General features: G+C 42.2%; 1 protein-coding gene across 1 annotated transcript in view; it reads left to right on the forward strand.

Moving 5' to 3' along the window:
- The window catches only part of LARP1B (La ribonucleoprotein 1B), a 101,768-nt gene that overhangs the window by 37,843 nt on the left and 48,012 nt on the right, over positions 1–15,913 (forward strand). Inside the window, 4 exon segments of the mRNA XM_073603789.1 lie at positions 3,845–4,013; positions 5,316–5,420; positions 5,423–5,449; positions 14,317–14,451. Coding sequence (XP_073459890.1) covers positions 3,845–4,013; positions 5,316–5,420; positions 5,423–5,449; positions 14,317–14,451 — 436 coding nt within the window.

The following is a 15,913-nucleotide window of genomic DNA, read 5'->3' on the forward strand; positions in this document are numbered from 1 at the left end:
AATATCATCTCAATGATCTTTAGACCCTTGAGATGCTTCCCCAGCTACAAGCCTAAGCAGAAAACCCAAATTTCACCCTTCTCCAGCTACCCCCAACCGATCTGCATGTTAATTAGCTACCACTGATGTATTAAAGTTCTGAACCTGGACAAGCTATGGGCATGCACAGGCTAGAAGGGAATAAAAATCTAACCAGTTCTTACATCTTCCACTGCAGCTATTGTATTCTGACTGCCAGTGGTTAGAATACCTGAACAGCAGCTGCATCTGATTGGATGCAGCTGCTTACAATTTTCTGTACAGCTGCTTTTGATTTCTAAGTGCTTACATGGTGATCGCATGGGTTTTGTTACAAAACCATGTGAGGTGTTTTTTATTTATTTTATTTATTTATTTAGGAGCAGGCTGCATTGACAGCATTGAGCTACTTTTGCCACAATTGTTCACTGTATGTTCATATCGGGCAGTGGAAAATCTGAGTAATTGCACTAGGCCACCGAGAACTCACCGAAAATTGGTTGTCTACAAATCTCTGTTACTTTAAATATTACAAGAAAGGAAGAACAAGCTTGAAAAAGTGTGACAATCAGGGGTGACTTTAAAGTGTTACTAAACCCAGAACCCTGCATTCACTATATCTGGCCTTCTAAAGAACATGGAAATGCAATTATTTTAGTAAATATAAACGGCTAAATACCTTTCTCATTAGCAGCATATAGCAGTCTTGTGACTTCTATCAGTGTCTGGCTAAGCACTGGTTACAGCTTGTAGGGGGAGTTTTCATTCTCCATTACTTCTGACCCTCTGTCTGGACAGTGCTGATTGGCCCTGTGCTGATCACGTGCATCTTCCCAAAAGAAAATCTCTAGCAATACACACCAAACTGAGCATGTGCAGAGTGCGCCCAAGGTGCTGCACTATCAAGAGATGGATTGGGGACAGTAAAAGGGGAGGATCAGAAGACAGCATTAAACGGCCCTTTTTATACAGTGCGCAGGATTAACACCTTAGATTCCACAGTGAGTATAACAAGCATGCTTTACTACATATAGACACCAATTTTACTGTTGTGGGTTTAGTAACACTTTTTTAAGTTACCTAATAAAATAATAACTCCAAAAATATGTCTTCAAGTTCAAGAAATTAGATTCTAGGTTCTGAAGTGCGTCTGTCGCCTCTTACGATTGGCGTGCTTGATGCAAAGATGCTAATAGACAATAGCAATGCGAGCTACAAATCATTGAACGGCACCCTAAAAATTGAATGGCACAAATGTTTTAGGTGCAGTTAGAAAAAGGTTTAAAATAAAACCCGTACTCCCTTTTTTTTTTTTTTTTTTCCCTCCTGTTTGGGGAGTCTTCTGCTACCTGTAAAGATGGGGTACAAGCATTCTCTAAATGTACTTGCTGGAATTTGTATGTGTGCTGGCAGAAAATACACTGCTTTCTATGTGTTAAGTTAATACAGCACAGGACAGTGATTCAGTAAAGTGAATGTTGTATTTCCTTTTGTTTTATCCTTTCTCTAGGCTAGCGACTTCAGTGACATCACTAACTGGCCAACACCGAGTGAAACTGCCAACCATGTGGTGTGTATCTCTACCCCATTGAAAAGCATGGATAGATTTCTACTTTTTTTTTTTTTTTTTTTGTTTTTTTTTTTTTTTTTTGAGAATGTGTGGTTGACCATAGGAGAGTGATATCAACTGCCCCTAAAATGTTATTATACAGGCTTTATAATAGTGTCAACCGTGTGCGCAGGGCTTTACAACGTGAGGGCAGACAGTACAGTTCGATACAGGAGAAATCGGAGGGCCCTGCTCGCTAGAGTTTACAATCTAGAAGGGAGGGTCGAGCGATACAAAGGCAATCGCTGTGGGTGATGGAGAAAATAGAAGTACAGTTATTAGGTGTGCGCAAGATGGGTTTCTCTGAAGAGAAATGTTTTCGGGGTTCTTCTAAAAGTGGATAGAGTTGGACATAGTCGGACAGATTGGGGTAGGGAATTCCAAAGGATGGGAGAGGCTCGAGAGAGGTCCTGGAGGTGAGCATGGGGGGAGGTGACAAGGGAACTAGCGAGCAAGGGGGTCTTGGAGGAACAAAGAGAATGATTTGGTTAGTATCCGCGTGTTGTGGATGGCTTTGTTAGTATTTTCAATTTAATTAGTTGGGTAAGTGGCAGCTAATAGAGGGATTGGCAGAGTAGCAGACATTAAGCAGTTTTGTAAGCTGGATGAGTCTGGCAGCAGCATTCATGATGGACTGAATAGGGGATAGCCTATTTAAAAATAAGCCAATGAGGAGGGAATTGCAGTACTATGAAATAACCAGGGAGTGGATTAGGAGTTTTGTGGTGTCATTGGTTAGGAAGGGGCAGATTTTGGAGATGTTGAGGCGGCAGGTGGGTTGCTGGTTGATGAGAAATTAGGGCAAGGGGCACGTGGGAGAGGAAATATTATGAGTTTGGTTTGGACAGGTTGAGGAGAGGTCCAAGAACAGAATCTTGGGGGACCCCGACGGAGAAAGGAGGAGGAATTAGAATTGTAAGTGACACTGAAGGTGCGGTGGGATAGGTAGGATGAGAGCTAACTAAGTGTACAGTCACGGAGACCAAAGGAGTGGAATTTTTTTTATCAGGAGGGGGGTGGTCAGTCATATTAAAGGCAGCCGAAAGGTCCAGAAGTAGAAGTACAGGGTAGTGCCCATTGTTTTTTTGCTGTTAGTATGTCGTTTGAGTAGTTTCTGTGGAGTGTTGAGGGTCAATTTCAGACTGAAGGGGATCAAGCAGGTTATTCTTAGTGAGGTGGTCACTCAGTTGATTGTAGGCCAGGCGTTCAAAGAGTTGGGAAGAAAAGGGGAGCTAGGAGATGGGGAGTAGTTTGTTAAGATTGGTGGGGTCCAAGGAAAGCTTTTTAAGTATGGGGGTGACAAGTGCATGTTTTTAGCAAGTTGGGGAAGATCCCAGGTAAGAGGGAGAGATTGATGATGTGGATTAGAGAGTGTAGGATAGAGTCAGAGGGAGACTGCAGTATTTGAGAGGGAACTGGGTCCAGGGGACAGGCAGTTAGGTGGGCCTTAGAAATAACTTCAGCAACCTTGTTTATAGTAGCAGGGTTGAATAAAGGAAGTGTTGATTGTACCTGTGGACATATATGGGGGGGGGGGGGGGGGGTGGTGTCAGGAGTGCTGGCGAGGGACCTGAGAAGAGGAGGATCTGGGCTGCTCTGTGCAAAGCCACTGCACAGATTAGGTGAATATAATGTTAAAAAAAAAAAGCGAGACTTTGGGATCACTTTAATTGAATAAACTGAAGTTAGAAGCTGATTGGCTACCATGCACAGCTGCACCAGATTTTGCACTTTCCAGTTTTAATAAATCACCCCCTATGAGTGCAGGACAACAAGATGTGCACGCCCCATTATGCTGTCCATGAGAACTGCCAACTTCCAGGTAAACACCTAAAAGGACGAGAAACCTGATACATCCTCCTTTATTATGGCTTCACTATCTAGTGAGCCACTTGCCTGGAACAAACTTTAGACTGGAGCTCATATTTTGTAATTTCACTGGCTGCATGCTTGCTCTGGGTCACTAAATTAGTATGTAATTAATGACATCAGGATGACAGCCGTGGAGTCTGCACCTTTTTAAAATTAAGCTTCATCAGCTCTTATTTCTGTCCTTACAGTTTTACTGTAAATTGCTGACAGCAGCATCCTATGTTATGTATCATAATTGGATTATGTTGTAATATGTGGCTAGGTAACTATTTGCAGCATAAATGTAATACAGTCAAAGTTGTTAACATGTTCCTAATGGTTTTTGTTTTGCTTGGTGTGTTACAGTACCATCCGAACCTTATAACTCCCCCCAACAAAAACTCCTATTCTAAAAAGGAGAAAAAAAGCGACAGTAAACCTGAGTGGAAAAGTAACCCTGAAAGCAAAGAGAACTGCGAGGTTGTCACTCCTGGCCAAAGCGAGGAAGGGCCTACAACGGCTGCAAAGAAAAAGAGTATGTATTGCTGTCGCATTTCAGGTATTGGTGGAAATGTGTTGCATTATCCCACTTTAAATGTCTGTACAGCCAAAAATCTAATTTGTGCACTTGCTACTGCCCTTGTAAGCAGGTCTTCCCCTTCTTACTGTATTCATTTAATGTACATGATCTAAATTAATTGAGACAACCCCTGCTGCGTAACTTTTTTTTTTTTTTTTACGTTAATAAAGTTGCTAGCTTGATAGTCCTGGCTGAGTTGGGGCTCGTCAACACCATGGTGTGCATAGAGCAACGCAGGATCATTGAAGGGGAATATAGAAAACAATTGTTTTCTATGTGCCCCGTTCATACCATACATGCGTAGTAATGTGCACCATATTTACATTTTTACACAGTGCAACTCACTGCACCACATAGTTGAATGACATCAGTAAAGTTAAAGAGAAAAAAGTAAACCGTGTGATAAGTCAGCCTTTCTCAACTGGGGTGCTGTGGAATTCTAGTTGAAAAAGCCTGTCAGATCTGACCGAACTGCTCTTCTGATCATCAGCACAGCGGAAGCTGGTTTGGCGCAGTGAAGAGCAGGGGGAGGCAGCTTTCTGTATTCTGAAAACTCAGCCGCCCTCTACAGGACAGTACCCAGCCAGCACCATCCACAACTGTGTGGATTGTAATGGAAGAACGGTCCTGCCCTGAGGCTCTATTGAGAGGAAAGCAGGGCGCAGAGGGGATCAGAAGGGGAGGATGGGGGTTGGCATGCAGAGGTTAGCAGAGAGAGTGGGGTACAAAGGTGTGCTAACGAGGAGTTTTGGGGAGGTGAGCAGAGGGGGGGGTTGCAGTGCAGAGGTGAGCAGAAGAGTTCTGGGTTGCAGAGATTAGCAGGAGTATTGGAGTTCAAAGTTGAGTATAGTGGGATTGGGGTGCAGAGGGGAACATGCAGTGTGATTTTTGCAGCCTGTTCATTTGAATAGGCTGCAACTTGCACTGGAATGCAGAAAAAAGTAGTGCATGCACTGCTTTTTTAAATATGTGCCACACCAAACCACATGGTACTGTGGTACCATGCAATTTTGGTGCCTTCAAACACACTGCATTGGGATCTGGGTGCTGTTAACAATGCATTGGTCCCTGCATGCAGATCGCAAGGGCAGTGCAATCACCAATGAAGGAAAAGCACACAGAGCGAGTCTTTCCTACAGCTCGTTCTGTTGTGAACCGGCCCTAGTCCCCAACCCCTGATTTATTTCCTTCCTTCCTTCCTTCCTTCCTTAATAAGTATGTTAGATGTTTAATATAGTTGACTTGTTTGTTTTATAGTTGCCAAACATAAATGGGTTCCATTACACTTGGAGGAAAAGAAGTCCAATAATCAGGAAATGCCTGCATCTCAGACAGATTCTCCATCTGAACCAAATGCATCTAAAATTTCAGACGAGGGCACCATACACATGGTAAGTACATACTAGTAGGTGATTTATAAGCATATTGTCACTATTTCCGTTTTCTAGGACTCAAAAGTGCTTCAGATATCATGTTAAAATATGGCTAGCTTGATTGTGTAAATATAGCTGCTTATGGTGATCAGATGTTTACAATACAGTAACCTTAAATTCCCCTGCAAATAAAGAGAATACGCTCCTGTCTGGCGACAGGTCCAGTGAATTGCACTCCTGTGAGTTACAGAAGTACAGGCAAAAAAAAGCTTTGGCCATACTTCTTTTAACCATTTTAATACCAGGCACTTTTACCCCCATCCTGCCCAGGTCGATTTTCAGCTTTCAGAGATGTCACAGTTTGAATGACAATTGCTCGGTCATGCAACGCTGTACCCAAATGACAACATTTTTCTTTTTTTTTTTTTCACACAAATGGAGATTTCTTTTGGTGGTATTTAATCGCTGCTGGATTTTCTATTTTTTGCTAAAAATATACAGGCATTTTGGAAAATTAGACCTGTTTTTCTTAATTTCTATCAGAAAATTTTGGTAAATTTTTCTCCTTCACTGATGAGAAGGCACCAATATGTTGCACTGATGAGACACTAATGTCGCACTGATAGGTGACACTTATGGGCACTGAAATGCAGCACTGACTAGCATTACTGATGGGCACAGACTGGCATCACTCGTGGGCACTGCTGGGGCTGCACTGATCATCACGGCACTGATGATCAGTTCCCCGGTGAGGAGAGACGATAATGGCACTTCCGTGTTTTACATGTGATTGGACACAGCCGATCACACGGGGAAAGAGCCGCGTCGTTGTGGGTGCGTGAGAGTGGTGACACTGTGCGAAGTCCTGATGTAGTCACAGAATGAGCTGTCTTACTATAGGGCGTTCGGAAGGGGGTTAAGGATTAGTAAACTGCAATAGATTACATTATTAGTTTTGGATTTAATACTGCTTTATGATAGATTGCCAACACAAAAGGGTATTAGACATGAAATAATCCAGTGGCTGCACAATACTAATTAGGGATGAGCAGTTTTGTTTTGGTCGTATTGTTAAAAGTATAACTAAAGGAAACATTGTTCTGGATAGACTGTAGAGGGATTAGAACCCTTGTCAGTTTTGTTTTTGCTCTCAATGGGGGCGCTTCACCCTCCTTCCCTTTTTTTTTTTTTTTTTTTTGCTTTGTTTACCATTTGAAAGTAAAGAAAATCCCAAATTTTGGATAAGGGGAAGTCCTCCATTGGGGACACTAGTTCTGGTGATCTGGGGGTCACCAGAGGGTATAAAGATTCCCTTATTTTGCAGGGCTTTCCTCTCACTTCCTGTTTTTCTATATGACAGGAAGTGAAGGGAAATCTCCTAAAATGAGACATGGATGGTGGAAAAAAATCTGATGGGCTATAACCTCTTCCTTGCTCTATCCAAAATGGGGGGTGGGGGAAATTTTGCCTATAGTTCTCAAGTACCACACACTAGTTCAGGCCAGGGAAGCTGAACATAACAGTGATGTCAATGTTCTGGAACTAGTATAAGGTTGGGAGAGCTGGAAAATGACCGCTCTTGCCAGAGGCTTTCACACAAGTATCTTACTTTATGACCAATTACTTTTAGACCTAGGGAAAAAAATAGAAAAAAAGGGGATTTCTCTGAAGAGGGTCAACAAAGAACACTAATGTAAATACAAAACCAGCTTTATTAATTACCAAAAAATAAACCAATTAGCAATACAAAAAGTGAAAAAACAGCAATATGGACAGACGGTTACCACAAACCAATTAAAAGTTGGACAACGTTGTCACAGGGGGTATTAAAAACAGATGGGAGCCGCGGCTACACACCCACTCATACACATCATGCAAACAGTTTCCCTATATAATAGGGTATAGTAATATAGAGGGAGTCCAGCCCAGTAGGAATAGCAATTAGTGGGGAGGTATTCCTATTACAGAGTATCCAGTAGGACAAGGACAGTTCTTATACCGATAGTATATTGGTAGTATAGAAGTGATGTAAGTGGGTGGGCGATCTGACTATCCGATAAATTATAATGATGTAAGCCGCAGGTGGATCGATCTCTCAAGGGATCAGTGCACACAGAGGTTGTTTAGACCACAGCTGATAAGCAGATTGCAAAACAGGCGCTTTCCAAGTTGCAGCAGGGAAAGTTGTAGATTCATCTACATAGGCAGCAAAATAAATGTCCATGGAGACAACAATAAAGAGATACAGAGAAAACTGACATACGTTTTGAGAGTGCTGAGTGGCAAGGAAGGATCTCACTAACCGCACTGTGTCCGTCGTCAGGCTGTAGTAATCCTTTGTGTTTGAATCTCTTTGTGGACATATGCCGCTTTATGGCTCAGTTGGAGTGCAGGTTGATAAGGAGCCGTCCCTCGCTGTGGAGCCGCTGAAGAGCCGTTGCCTCAGTATGGTGCGTGGCTGCAAGGGGAGACTGACATCAGCTGTTGGATCCGTGTTAGGATAAGTCAGATCGAATTGCGTCCGGCTCCCAATGACGTGCTGACGTCACACCGCTGACGCGTTTCACCAGCCAATGGACGCTGGTTTCTTCAGAGCAAGGAGGGGTCAAGTATGGTGGGCTTAAATAGATGGTAGAGGCTGCAGTTACTGCTTATATCCACTAGATGTCAACCTAAGCCCCTCGTGTGTAAATCATTCAGCAAAGAAAACCATACACATTAAGTACATGGTTAGAATAGTGATAATGCGAGATGAGAACAGGGACATAAAGGGAAGGAATAGGAAGGAAGGAAAAGGATAAGGAAGAAAAAGGGGGGGATGGAAAAAGAAAGAGGGGGGGAGAGGAAGGTGGGAAAGTTGAATGGCAAAAGAAAAAAGGGGGAGAGGGGGGAAGAAGAGGGAAAATTAAAAGGGGGGGGGGGGAGAGGAAGGTGGGAAAGTTGAATGGCAAAAGAAAAAAGGGGGAGAGGGGGGAAGAAGAGGTAAAATAAAAGGGGCGGGGGGAGAGGAGGGGGGAGAGGAGGGAGGAAAAGGGGGGGGGGGGAGGGAAAATTGGGAGGGGTGAACAAATAGGGAGAGAATGGTATGATGACTTAAAAACAGCCATGGAAAGAGTAAATATCTTAGTTGTTCAAGATAATGATCATAATGGGGATTTTACCCCCAAATTTAAGAAAAAATAGTTATGTTTCTAGAAAGGGTTGTAAACTACATTCGGTGTTCAACCCCTTAGGGATTAAAGAATCCAGATAATACGTCCACATTTTCTCCTTTTGCAGGAGGATAGTGTCAAAATCCCCCCTTCTAGGGGGCAGATTAAGCACATAAATCCCTTTTAACTGTAAGACCCGCTGGGTTGCTATCGTGGAATTTGGCAAAATGTACTGGAATAGGTCGGTCATCATCCTTGTTCTTTTTCTTATTCCTAATGCCACTGATGTGTTCACCAATCCTAATTCGAAGTTGACGTTTGGTTTTTCCTATGTAATTTTTATTACAAGGACACGTGAGCATATATATGACATGTGTCGTTGAACAATTAATAAATTGTTTAATTCGATAGTCATTACCTCCCCTTGGGTTAGCAAACACATCAGTGTGGTGCACGTATTTGCATATGTTGCAGTGTCTGCATGCATGCCTGGAGGGGGTCTTTTCTCGGTAAGCCAGTTTTTATTAATCGTTCTGGTATACTCTGAGTGGACCAGAACATCGCCCAAATTCCGTGCCCTTTTGGCTGTAAGTAGTGCTCTAGGGCTGATTATGTTAGTGATGAGGGGTGCCGATTTAAGAATATGCCAGTGTCTTTTTAGGATCTCCTGGACTTTAGTCCATTGCGAACCAAACCTAGTGATGATTCTGGGAAAATCACACTCTAGTTTGTCAGTTTCTTGGGGGTTCTTCTGTATAGTTAGGAGGTCTTCACGTTTAGTTTTGAATGCATTATTTTTAGTTTTTTTAAGGGAATTATGTGAGTACCCTCTTTTCCTGAATCTTTTATACATCTCATGTGCTTCAATTAGGAATTGATCCTCCTCCGAGCAGTTTCGCCTGATCCTTAAAAATTGTCCCGTGGGTATTCCCCTGATCAGCGATTTTGGATGATGACTCTGTGCCAAGAGGAGGGTATTGGCTGCTGTTTCCTTTCTGAAAGTGCTTGTTACTATCCTGTTTCCACATCTGGTGATTTGTAAATCAAGGAATGAGAGGGCATCAGCAGAGTAGGAATAGGTTAAATGAATGTTCCTTTCATTAGTATTTAATTGGGACAAAAATTCCAAAAGTTGTTCTGCTGTACCCTCCCATACCATGAGCATGTCGTCGATGTACCTTAACCACAATGCACAGTGGTCAAGGTACATCGAGGACTTAGACCTAGTTCACACTAATGCGATTTCAGATGTGACTTGAATCACATAGAAATACATGAAAAAAAGGAGAAACCTGCGCTACTAAGCAAAGAAAAAAAAATATTATATATAATAACTGCAGCTGCAACAAATACCACAAATATCATTGAGGTGTAGACCAAAATTTATATAAAAAAATAAAGAAATACATTATAATGGAAATCACATTGTTTTCAATGGTGCCTGTTCACATCAATGCACATCAATGCACATCAATGCAGCACAGCATTTGAAAAGGGTCCTGTATGGTGTGGGGGGGAAAAAAATAAAAATAAAATACACACATGCTCACCTATATGGCTATCCCCCGCCGTCTCTAAGACTGAGAACTGAGCAATCGCGTGATCACTCAGTTCTCGGTCTTTACTGAGGAGAGAGTGGTGACTGTCAGTCACCTCTCTGCTCTACCCCTCCATTGCTCACTGGAATGATGGCTTGTGGAGGGAACTGGAGCGGCTGGCTTAGCCAGTAGCATGCTGAGAGGTGGAGCCAGCTGCCTGTTGGGCATCTTCGTGGATTCTGACCTTAGTCGGGATCCTTCTAGAGCCTGGGACTGGTCTCTGTGATGTCAGATGGCTTTAGCCTGCTGTCGGCTGAATTTGGGTCACAGAAGTGTACTTATTGGCACTTTGGCCATACTTTTACTTTTAACCCCATCTACTCTCCTCCTCTCAAGGTATATGTAGTCACCATTTTATTGACATGCGTGTGTAATTGGAGAAGTAAAAAGGAAGAGGGTGCCTTTAATTTAGTCACCTCAGAAATGCCATCATTGGCCAAATCCAAAAATGCAGAGGCATGAAAATCGTATCAAATACGTAACCAAGTCACACTACGTAATGACTTAATGATTTAATGTTGATAAATGTAAAATTATGCACTGGGGGGGCTAAGAATATGCACGCATCATACATACTAGGGGGAGTACAACTGGGGGAATCAGTGGTGGAGAAGGATCTGGGGGTTTTGGTAGATCATAAGCTCAATAATAGCATGCAATGCCAAGCTGCGGTTTCCAAAGCGAGCAAAGTCCCTTCTTGTATTAAGAGAGGTATGGACTACAGAGAGAGATATCATTGTGCCCCTGTACAAATCACTAGTAAGACCTCATCTGAAATATGCATTTCAGTTTTGGGCACCAGTTCTCAAAAAGGATATTGGGGAACTGGAGAAAGTGCAGAGAAGGGCAACCAAACTGATAAGAGGCATGGAGGAGATCAGATATGAGGAAAGATTAGAGGAACTGAATTTATTCACTCTTGAGAAGAGGAGATTAAGGGGGGGGGGGGGGATATGATCACCATGTATAAATATGTGAAGAAAAAAAAATCCAAAAAAGGAAAACCTGTGGTTGGACTTTAAAGGCACAACAAAGTAGAAATATACAAAAATGTTAGCATTTTATTGAATATATATATCTCCCAGGGGATTTTCGTTACATTGCCGTATCTTTATCTATCTTGGATGATAACAGCCCAGATCTGGATTCATTGCTTTTGATATATAGCCAAAATTCTTAGTCTGTGGCTACCTCTGACTAAGGGCTTCCTATATTTTCTGATATGAACAATCTATGATTATATCCGGTCTTCTATGAATATTCACTTTGATACGCAATCCCCTGTTTGAAAGTATCATACCTAGACATTCGTGATCGTTGATTCACAGGTGGTTCCTGGGTGTTGTTTGCCTGGTGATTCGCTCTGACCTCATTGCGCCACCTTGCTTTTTCCCTTTGTTGGAAATTACTTTGTCGATTACTGATTGATTAATATGTGATTCTATTTGCAACATGGTGAGACCCCTTTCTCTTCTTTGCAACTACTGAACCCCAAATGTGTCCTGAAGAAGTGTACAATGAAACGCGTAGACGCTTTAGGGCTCATATCATATGTAGATTGTTTTTTATCGATGTTACTTTCATGTCCATATGTGTATGTGTGTGTGTGTATATGTGTGTGTGTGTATGTGTATATATATATATATATATATATAGTATATATATATATATATATATATATATATATATATATATATATATATTTTCAATAAATGCTAATATTTTTGTATATTTCTCCTGTTTGTTTTGCCTTTAAAGTCCGATCACAGGTTTTCCTTTTTTGGAATTCTTTTTCTTTATTTCTTCACAAATTTACGGATGAGGCATTTTGAGTGCTGTTTCTTTTTTGTATTCATGTATAAATATATATGGGTCCATATAGTGAAACTTGGTGTTGAGTTATTCACTTTACGGTCAAACACTGAGGACAAGGGGGCACTCTTTACGTCTAGAGGAAAAGGATTTCATCTCCAAATACGGAAAGGTATCTTCACAGTAAGAGCTGTGAAAATGTGGAATAGACTCCCTCCAGAGGTGGTTCTGGCCAGCTCAGTAGATTGCTTTAAGAAAGGCCTGGATTATTTCCTAAATGTACATAATATAACTGGGTACTGAAATTTAATATGTATAGTTGATCCAGGGAAAATCCGATTGCCCCTCTGGGGATCAGGAAGGAATTTTTTTCCCACCTGCTGTAGCAAATTGGATCATGCCCAATTGTGGGTTTAGGATTGGGTATATGGGAATGTGTGTTTGGTTTTTTTTTTTTTATCTTTTATGGTTGAACTAGATGGACTTGTGTCTCTGTTTTTTTTTTTTTTTTCCAAACTAACTATGTACGTAATCGGATCAAATAGCAGCCTCATTAGTGTAAACCTAGCCTTAACCACTTTACTACCACCATATGTAAAATAATAAAAACGTGGTGGACATTTATTTCTATAAATGGCATTTCAGAAATGGCTCTCGGTCAGTGCACCCATGAATGACTGTGAGTCAAGCTGTCTTCAGATGGCTTAGTTGATACACAGGAGATTTACTCAAACTGGAGCACCAGAATCTGATGACATTGTACATTGTGGCCAATCAGCATCTAACTTCAGCTTGTTTATTTAAGCTTTGACGACACAGCCTGGAAGATGATTAGTTCTTGTGCAAAGCTGCATCCAGATTTTGCACACTCCGGGTTTAGTAAATCTCTTTCACTGTGTACAGAGCCAATTCGAGTGGACCAATCAAATCACATGCAAATGTAAACAGTATAGTGTTTACTTTGGTAAGCCAACCCTTTACTCTTACAATACAAGAAGGGGAGGAACTAAATAAATGATTTATTCATTAACCACTTCCTGCCCGCAGTACATCACATGACGTCCTGGGCTTTGAGTGGGCATTTCAGAATGATGCCTGCATCATTCAAAAATCATTTTTTTCCACAGGCGATTCCCTGCACAGTAAGAACAATCATCATAGCGGCTATTCATATCCCCCCCCGCCACCCTCCGGTGCTTCTACCGGCGGTCAATGTTCACCATAGAGAATGCTGAGGACCAGACGGTCCACGGCAGTCTCTATGACTCTCGGAGGCCCGCGCATGACGTTATGACATCAAGTCCGGCCTGGCAGTTGTAAACGCTGCCGTGTACTTGGCTGGAAAGCCGAGTTCATGTTTGTTTTTTTGTGTTTTTTTTTTTTACTTTTTTTGTTTTGTTTTCAGCCTGGAGGAGAGATGTGGCATCTTATTGACCCCACATCTCTCTATAAAGAAGACCTGTCGTGCACTATTCCTATTACAAGGGATGTTTACGTTTATTGTAATAGGAATAAAAGTGATCAAAAATAAATAAAACATTTAAGGGGAAAGTATAAAAATAAACAAAAATAAAGTAAAGAGTCCCTGTCCCCTCATGCTCGCACGCAGAAGCAAGCGCATACGTACGTTGCGCCCACATGTGTAAAAAGTTCAATCCACACATGTGAGGTATCGCCGTGAACGTTGGATCGAGAGCAGCAATTCTATCCCAGGATCTCCCTTATAGCTCTAAACGTGTAACCTGTAAAAAAAAATGTAAAGCGTTGCCTATGGAGATTTTTAAGTATCGAAGTTTGGCGCCATTACATGAGTGTGTGCAATTTTAAAGTGTGACATGTTAGGTATTTATTTACTCGGCTTATCTTTCACATTATACAAAAACATTGGGCTAACTTTAGTGTTGTGTGTTGGGTTTTTTTTTTTTTTTCCTATTTGTAAATCCCCCCCCCCCGCCCCCCCCCCCAAAAAAAAGTGTTTGAAAAATTGCTGCATATAATGTAACTAGTGTACCAAGCTCTGTTTTTTAACCCCCTCATTACTGCCACGTTTCTTCATTTTGGGGGATTTTGCCCTGACATTTTTATTTGGTATGTTTTATAACAAAATGTAAGGAAAAACTTTTTTTTTAACTTTTAAAAAATTTTTTTTTTTTATGTAATCTCAGTGATTACTAAATACGACCAAAAGAAGGTTCTGTATCTCAGTGTTGCATGATGGAGTAATTGTCATTCAAACTATCACAGCACTGGAAAATAGCATAGTTATGAATTGGTGTATACAGGCTAGTACTTAAGTAGTTTAACAAAATGTGTGTCTTTACAGGGTGGCAGCGAGATAGAAAAAGTGACCTAGATGAAGTCTCAAGCACAAGAAGTGAATCTAGTGTTACCAGGGAAAGCTCCAGAGGACGAGGAAGAGGAGGCCGTGGAAGAGGCAGAGGAAGAGGGCATTCTTATTGTAAGTAATGAATACAGTGCATAGAACATAATATTATGCTCTGGCAATCTTTTTGATACAACTTTCTCAAGTTATCTTCCAGGGCAGCATCTGAGAGATAGGGCTCCTCCCACCTAATACATGAAACACATCATTCACCATTTTAAAAGCCGTCGCATACCTCAATTGTGTTTCCTCCGGACCAACAGGATCAGCACACAATTTTTTGTTTTTTTGTTTTTTTTTTTTGCTCCAGTCCCTGTGCTAGTTGCAGGGGACTCCCTGTCCCTGGCCGGTTGTTTTCAGTTACCTCTGAGTGGGTCAGGCAACTTAGGCCAGAGCTCCCAGGGTCCTCATTCAGCCTGAGGTTTGGCTCCCCATGGAGTAAGCAACCGCCCAACACCCCGCCCCCCACCCCCCCAACCGACAAAGATATCTTGGGATACCTCCCTGCAGTCCCCCTCTAGCACTGTGATGCAGCAGCAAACCTGCTTGCCTGTGGCATCTGCGGGACGCCATCTGATCTCCTCAGCCCTCTCCCCTGTCTGGGCAGTCAAAGGGGTGTAGCAAGATGGCCTCGGGGAGCCGGGACGTCACTTCCGATTCGTGGAACTTCCGGCGAGGCATTTCTGGTGACACAGTTTCGCCCAACGCCATCTCTTCAGGAAGAGCCTGGATGCTGAGGGGGACAACAAACCCAGAGCACAGCTATGACATAACTTCTGGCAGATCGACAATCGGAAACCTTGACACAGTATCTCCTCTATGAAGAAAGGCAAATCACAAGAGGGTATATGTCCACCCATACCTCTATCAGGGTGGATGGGGGTGGGGCCAGGGCAGGGGACTATAAAAGAGCACCTGGCAGGAGGCTCATTGGGCTAATCCTGTCAGAAGCTGCATCACCCTGCCCTGCAGAGCCAGGGCAGCTCTAAAGCAAGCCAGAGCATGCACAGGCCACCTCCTGTACTTGCCAACCACTATTCGCCCTAGGCTACATAGTGGTATGCAGCAGGCTATCTGCACCCTTCTCACACTTTCAACTTTCAAGGAGCATATGCTGGATGTTTGCTTAACCACTTCAATACAGGGCACTTATACACCTTCCTGCCCAGACCAGCTTTCAGTGCTGTCGCAGTTTGACAATTGCACGGTCATACAACACTGTACCCAAACTAAATTTTTATCATTTTGTTCCCACAAATAGAGCTTTCTTTTGGTGGTATTTGATCACCTCTGCAGTTTTTATTTTTAGCTAAACAAATAAAAAAAAGACCAAAAATTTTGAAAAAAATAAAAGTTTTGTTTCTGTTATAAAATGTTGTAAATAAGTAAGTTTTTTTTTTCTTTTTCACTGATGGGCACTGATAAGGTGGCACCCATGAGGTGGCACTGATATGCAGCACTAAGAGCATTGATAGGCGGCACTTATGGGCACTGAAAGGCTGCAAAGATGGGTTCTTATGGGTGGCACTGATGGGCA

This window comes from Aquarana catesbeiana, linkage group LG01 (assembly GCF_042186555.1).
Source record: "Aquarana catesbeiana isolate 2022-GZ linkage group LG01, ASM4218655v1, whole genome shotgun sequence".
Taxonomy (NCBI): Eukaryota; Metazoa; Chordata; class Amphibia; order Anura; family Ranidae; genus Aquarana; species Aquarana catesbeiana.